Source organism: Etheostoma spectabile, chromosome 3 (assembly GCF_008692095.1).
Source record: "Etheostoma spectabile isolate EspeVRDwgs_2016 chromosome 3, UIUC_Espe_1.0, whole genome shotgun sequence".
In the NCBI taxonomy this organism is placed as follows: Eukaryota; Metazoa; Chordata; class Actinopteri; order Perciformes; family Percidae; genus Etheostoma; species Etheostoma spectabile.
Genome location: NC_045735.1, coordinates 2,102,999 through 2,110,622, shown reverse-complemented (window position 1 = coordinate 2,110,622; position 7,624 = coordinate 2,102,999). Strand labels below are relative to the sequence as shown.

At 42.6% G+C, this 7,624-nt stretch overlaps 1 protein-coding gene across 3 annotated transcripts in view; it reads left to right on the top strand.

Annotated features, from left to right (window-relative positions):
* Nucleotides 1-7,624, top strand: part of caln1 (calneuron 1) — an 84,015-nt gene that overhangs the window by 67,200 nt on the left and 9,191 nt on the right. For all 3 annotated transcript variants that reach the window (XM_032512089.1, XM_032512088.1, XM_032512087.1), the window contains one exon: nucleotides 7,393-7,549. In XM_032512089.1, the coding sequence (XP_032367980.1) occupies nucleotides 7,393-7,549 (157 nt within the window). The remainder of the gene's footprint in view (nucleotides 1-7,392; nucleotides 7,550-7,624) is intronic.

Sequence of the window (7,624 nt, the reverse complement as noted above, 5' to 3'; positions counted from 1 at the left end):
GGGGGGGATTTGCGGCAATTGATAAAATGTTCATTTTAACATTCATTTTAACAAGGAAAAACAGTGTACACGATTAATATATGATTAAGCTAGTCTTGTTTGAAAATACTTGGAACATTAACAAGAAGTAACGTCACCCAACATTGCTTAGAGCACCTTTAACAACCTATTCAGCATAATTGTGATAACATGGTCACAGATGAAGATTAACAGTAGACAACATCCTACACAGTGTACAAATACACAGTCATTAAATGTAGGAACTGTAGGGCCAGCAAAAATCTAAGAGAAGAATGTAAGAGTCGGAGAACATGTATATTCTTGAGACAGAGAAGTGTCATCATGGGAAAACTGTGGCGCTGATTCCGATACGGTGAATAATGCAGAAGGCTATACTTTGTAAATAATAAATGTCCCGGCAATAAACATTACCAGCCATAAGCAGTAGAAAGGTTTGCAAGAGGGTTGTCTCGAAAAGTGATAGCTCAGTGATTGTTAGCTGGAATCAAGTTATGGCGAGTCATGATTTTACGACTTATCTTGCATACAGCAGCTGATGGGGTTAGTCCTTAGCTGTCAGAACCTCAGCTTGTTAAATTTCACTGTTGGTGATGATGGGTAGAACCTCCAATTCAGTTCATGTACATCTAACATTCAATACGTTGATTGAGCTTTCTTCAGTCCTGACTGGATGGTGATGCAAGGTCTGCACAAAATCTAAAAGAAATGTTGAAATTGTTACTAGTGACAGCTAAAACTCCCCGGAGCGCAAGAGGTTGCAATTTTGTTTGGAAGAAAGAGAACTGTCATCCTCTTCTGGATGATATATCAACTTGCTTGGATGCAATGCTTTCTTTAATTTTCCTACCACACATTATTTTCATCGTCTGACAAGGTGGTGCAATATTTAAGACATCATTGTATAAACAAGCCTCTCCGGGAACCGACATCTCATTGTGGTGGAGAGGTTTGTGTGCCCCATGTGAACCAGAGGGCTGTTGTCTGGAGCTTGGTGCTCCTGGTAGGGTCTCCCATGGAAAAGTGGTTCCAGGTGAGGGGCCAGACAAAGAATGGTTCATAAACCCCTATGAGTCATCGAGGAAGAGGTGAAGTTACCCTGCCCGGATGAAACCCAAGGCTCCCGTCTGGAGCCAAACCCAGAGGGAGGGCTCGTAAGCCAGCGCCTGGTGGCCGGGTTTGCCACAGAGCCCGGCCGGGCACAGCCCGAAAAAAGCAACGTGGCCGGTAACCCACGAACACCGTGGTGGACACTGGTGGTTAGGGAAGCCGTCCGACTAAAGAATGAGTCTTTCTGGGCCATGTTATCCGAGAGGACTCCAGAGGCAGTTGCCAGGTACCCAAGGGCCTGAAGGGCTGCAGCCTCTGTCGTAAAAGAGGCAAAGCAGCGGGTGTGGGAGAAGTTTGGAGAAGACAAGGAGAAGGACTCTCAGTCGGCACCAAGGTGCTTCTGGAAAACCATTCGCCACCTTAGGAGGGGGAAGCAGGGAACCATCCGAGCTGTGTACAGTAAGGATGGGTTGCTGTTGAACGCAACTGAGCAGGTAATAGGGCGGTGGAAGGAGCACTTTGAAGAACTCTTAAATCCAACTAACACGCCCTCTATGTCAGAGGCAGAGCTGGCGAATGATGGGGGATTGTCACCAATTTCGCTCGGGAGGTTGGTCGGAGAATCGGCGCAGCGGGTGCGGTATTACATTCAATTTATCACACCGTTGTGACAAAAAGAGAGCTTAGCCAGAAGGCAAAGCTCTCGATCTACTGGTCAATTTCCATTCCTACCCTCACCTATGGTCATGAAGGTTGGGTCATGACTAAAAGAACGAGATCCAGGTTATAAACGGCCGACATGGGTTTCCTCAGGAGGGTGGCTGGCGTCTTCTTTAGAGATAGGGTGAGAGGCTCAGTCATCCGTGAGAAGCTCGGATAAGAGCCGCTGCTCCTTCTCGTCGAAAAGAGCCAGCTGAGGTGGTTTGGGCATCTGGTAAGGATTCCTCCTGGGCGCCTCCCTAGGGAGGTGTTCCAGGCACGTCCAGCTGGGAGGAGGCCTCGGGGAAGACCCAGGACTAGGTGGATTGATTATATCTCCAACCTGGCCTGGGAACGCCTTGGGATCCCCATGTTGAAGCTGGTTAATGTGCCTTGGGAAAGGGAAATTTGGGTTCCTCTGCTACCCGATACCGGATAAGCAGACGAAGTTGGATGGATGGGTGTATATAAAGGTATTTTTCACATCTAAAATTCCTCTCAGTATTGTCAGTGTGATCTTTTTTTTGCCCTGTGTGGCCTTGAGACTTATGTGCAATCATGGAAGGCTTGTATCATGTGGACGCACCAACAGTTTTGCTGTCATTACTTAGAATTCCTCATGGGGGCGACAACAGCTACACACTATAGCTTTAGCACAGTTGTTGCTTGGTTTCTATTGGCTGTCAAGCTTGTAGGAAATGCTCGTCTCTTTCAGAGCTTTCAGAGGAGTGTTATTAGGCTCGTTCGAGATGAACTGCGCCTCGCCTGTAAAGTGGACGAGAGCAGGCGGCAGCAGCGGGGGCGGGGACAAAAATCTGCGGTAAAGTCGGACAGTTTCCAGCCGATTCCAGCAGCTTTCAGGCTGGACAGGAAGTGACATAAACACTGTGGTGCGATTCCGATTTAATAAAATATAATCAGACCCACATATCAGCTTTTACACAGTCTCCAGTTGTTTTGAATATGACAGAGTAGGTCTCAGAATGCTCTACATGAAATCTGTTGCTGATTTTAATTAACAACTCACTGTAAATGATCAGTGATCTGCTCAGATTTAGTCTCTCTGAATTCTAAATGTAACTATCAGCCACACAACATGTGTTATTTACAGAATAGGTCTTTAAATCAGACAATAGCATTTAAAATCGCTCCGATTCAAAAACAATAAAAAGTTTATATAAAACGTCATCATGTTGTAAACCAATCAGGTGTTAAATCAGCTGAGAAGCCGGTGTTTCCCAGCATGCTCTGGGTCCGCCTGGCTCTTGCCGTCGGTGAAAAGCAACTGCGCCGCCTGCGTCTCAGAACTGCGTCCGCCTTGCTCTCGTGAGATTTCCGTTGCCCACGTGTGCATGACATCAGAGCAAGTCGGGATCAAGTCGGACACAAATCTAACCGGCATGCATCGGGCGCCGATCGCCGGTGATCGATTCTGCGCAGACCTGGCTCATCTCGAACGAGCCTACTGTCAGGATGCCTCACGAAAGCCGTGATAAGAGACTAAAGTGCAAAGAGATTTTTCCAAATTCAACTTTAGACCCTGACACTGAAATAAGTGTCAGATGTAAAGAGGCGGCATATTAAACAAAGAGAGTATTTATTAGGGACTTGTTGAAGGTCTGTAGCTCTGATTGTTTGTGGCTAAACTACATTATTGTGCAATCAAATCCATTGACCTTCTGGCACAAGCTTGTCCACAGCTGCAGCATGTTTCAAAAGCATTAATATCTCTGCCATTTAAAAACTAAATACTTGCCAACCCAGTGTGTTAAAATGTAGATTAGCAAATGCATAAAATTGGATTGTACGTGTGTGCAGTGCATTATCTGTAGCTGTGTAATTTGGCTGTAATGTAAAAGGCTGAACTCAGCAGATGGATGGATGCTGGCTCTTGGCACCTTCTCACCGCCTGTGTGTGTGAGGAGCTAAACATGCCTCATTTACGAGTTTAGAGAAGTACAGAGCTTTCACTTTAGGATGACTCCCCTTCCTCATCTTCAACCCCTAATCCATTTTGCAGTGTGAAGAACAGGTACGCAATTGATTGAACAAATTTGAAAAAGGTTAATGGTTTAATCCAAGGACAGTGTTCCTGCCAGGATGAGAAAAGCTTCCTAAATGTGTCTCTTTAGATTGAGCTTGATTATTCTTATGGTAATTAAAGTTTTATTGAATGTTGCTAATACCTATGGGGGATTTTTAAAGTCAATAGCCTGTTTTTAAGATAACAGTTCTATAATCTGTTCCTATAGAGGTTTATCTTGCATTGCATTCTCCCACAGTCTCCAGACAGACATAAAACATAAAGCACTAAATACAGTCTAAAAGTACAGCATAGAAAACAACATATAAAATACATGGGATTATAAACAGTCCATCTGTCAATTAGCATTTCTAGTATTCATAGTGCCATGGTGGCATCTCAACTCTATCATCTATATCTGTCTGTCTGTCTGATGTAATATGCCATGCAGTATCTCATTAAAAATTCAGCAGAAACAATTTTATTTTACTTTATTCATTTATTTATTCATAAGGACAACGCACATTCATGAACATTTCTGTAAATGTGCCAGTGTTAGCCAGCTGGCTAATTTTCAACTGTAGTCCTTTGCCCAGAATGTTATGAGAACCATCAATTGTCTTGGTCAGTAGTTCCCAGATGTTCCTTTGTCATACCAGTCCAATGTTTAGGGCCTGGAGTGGGACAACCATCATTCCTGCCAACTGTAACCAAACTTGGACTGGTGGTCTTGTGGTTGTAAAATATAAAATGTTGGTATTCTGACCATTGAAATACAGTCGACTCATAACCAAAGGGGGGTAAAAATATCAATGCAGCCTCTGTGGTATCATGTATCTCAGATCCATTTATAGAGACAGACAAGTTAGAGTTGCTGTCTTTTGTATTCTGTTGATGTTGTTGAAACTCTTTTTTTGTACACATTTATGAGTAAATCAGCTTGTAGAAAACATATTTTAGTAATCATGTGAGTCTACGTCAGCGAACTCACTCCGTCTGGGATTCTTTGTCGTTTCACAACAAGTCTCTTGAAACCACAGCAGTTCTTCACACCATGTGCCCTTTCCAACTTTTCCAGATTCTCCTTTAAAAGCACCTGTACCCGAGGCATGTCATTACTCTTCAGACTGAACTTCTGTGAAGATTATGTTTCCCCTCTTTGCACAGGCTTCAGTATAAAACAGCAGGTCACACAACACAGGGTGTCCTACTAAAGATCTTTTTTGTCTGAGTCACTTCGTGTCCACAGGCATTGTTCATTTCTACTCCCCTTTCTTTCACCATGTTCCCCCATGAAGGTCACTCCATGCTTGAATGTGAATATAGAGCAAGTCGGTGGGATGCGAAAAAGAGAAAATAAAATGGCTTTTTCTTATCTGCCACTGGAGTGCTGCTCAGTGAATGAATCTATCCTCTGGCTTGTCCCTCTTTCCCTGGCAAATGAAGCTCAGCTAGTCTCTTGATGTCCGCCGGCGATGGCGTCGTTAGCAGCAAGGTTGTGTGATGGTCTTGTAAACACATTCAAACACTCCAGTGTTATTTCCAGAGTAAGTAACATTCAGGTGGATCTGTCTGTTTAGGATGGGTTAGTGTTTCATTCTCTCTCTGTTCCCCAGAGGGAGACAAGTGGAGAAAAAAACAGAGCTCTTTAGTCTGAGGGACATCTCAGCTGTTTCTGAAACAAAAAAGAAAACATCTGTTTTATGTTGCTGCACATGATGGGTGACATTAAATGGATATGGATAATTATGCACACAGAATATGTGAGTTTGTGTGCATGTTGGGGTTGTGAATGTTGAGCTCTGGGGACACGATGAGTGTTATCTGTGTGCTGCTGCTCATTAGCATCACAACTCCTTCACTTGAATACGGAATTCTTTCACAACAAGTTGTGATATATAAATATAGAAGAGAGTGAACAAGTCTTTCTCCTGTATTTCAGTCTAGACTAAAAAAATATATGCTAACAGGAAAATAAAACTTGTCATGTCTGTAACTATATCTTAGGATAGGTATTTATCCCTCACTGCTAACCTTTACTAAAACTGTTTATACAAATTCATACAAAATTCAAACAAACATATGAACCTGATTTGAACCTTAATTAGAAATCCTTTGTATATAATTACTTGCACATTTTTTTGTTTATAATAAGCAATGATGTACTGTCCAGTATAGTTAGAGATGCTAACTCAGCGTACGTCTCTGCCTGGCACAGCATTACAGGCCTCACCGCTCCAACTCACTCATTGTTGTGCATGTCCATCCATCGTCTGCACAGCTTATTGTGTTCAGGGTCGCGGGGGGGGGGGTGCACTGGGCAAAAGGCAGTGACTGTAACAGGCACGTAAGACTGGAAGCACAGAAAAGACCCAAACATCCAATGGCTTCAATGCCAGTGTTTTTACCTCACAGTCACTCTTCTGCTTTGTTGAGGGTAGTAAGGTGATGGATAGAGGGAGTTAGAGACTTTCCCTATCCTCCACTATGTGATGTCAATTCTGACGATTCCTTTTTGCTTTATATTTATATCATACCAATGTCTGTCAAGAAGCTTTCTGTCACGCCTACAGTTTTAAACAAGGGAAAGAGAGAGAGAGATACATTCGCTAATTCTGTTGTATCAATATTAACTGCCATGGAAGGCAAATATTGACTGTTTATAATCAACTAGTCATTTGGTATGTACAGCAGAGAGCATTTTATCAGTACCCTGATAAACAGAGTTGTGTTTATTGAGTCAGTAAATATGAGAGGGTATGTTGATGCCAAATTTCAGAGTGATTCAGAGGAATTCACTCCTTTCAACTGCGTCTGGACTTTGTGATATTTAATTAATTCTCATTCAGGTTTGTATCACATTCAATAATTTCCTGCCACTGAAGCCTTTTGTTTCTATTTGACTTGATGGCATTGCTGCCTTTAAATAGCTTATACAGAGAATGTTTTATCACTTTTTTTAATACTGCTGTGAAGTTCTGCTTTCAAGCAGGGGATGTGATCAAAGGCAAGCAAGGTCTACCTCAAGTCAGGCTAGCGGCAATAAATTTATCCGAACTTCTCAGGAAGACCTTCAAACTTTATATGTGTGTACCTTCTTTTGGATTGAATTGTGTAAACGGTCAAACTGATCAATAAATCAATCACTTTCAGGCTATAACCCCAGCACATTCAATTTAATCAACGTGTCCACTGTGTGCGACACTCTGAATAAAGTAAATGCATTGGAGTGACATCTGTACTGGATGCATGGTAAAGAATTACTAGAACTTGCATGATGATTTATGCATTTGAGCTGTCTTCTGTAATTAACAATGCACATTTTTTAGTGTAAGTTGTTGGCAGCAAAAAACTGACAGTTTTTTTGTGCCGCACAGCTTAGGGTGACAGTGTGAGTTTGTATGTGTGTTATTGAAGCTTGCACACTAAAATTTTGGAAGAGTTGTGTCACACGAGTACACATAAGTTAGTACTTGTTCAATTAATATGTTATCCTGTCAGGCGTATTGCAGAAGTACACACAGTTTATTTATGTGAAAGGAAAGTGGTCTTTTAAATTACTTTTTTTAATATCTCTTCCTCTCATCTCCCTCCCCCTGCAGTTCGACATGCAGAGAATCACTCTTGAGGAGCTGAAACACATCCTGTTTTACGCCTTCCGCGACCACCTCACCATGAAGGACATTGAGAACATTATCATCAACGAGGAAGAGAGCCTGAAGGAAAACTCTGGCAACTGTCAGACAGAGTTTGAGGGAGGTGAGCAAAAGTCCCTGAGCTAACTTCACACACAGGAACATTAGACGTGCGTGTGTGTGTGTGTGTGTGTGTGTG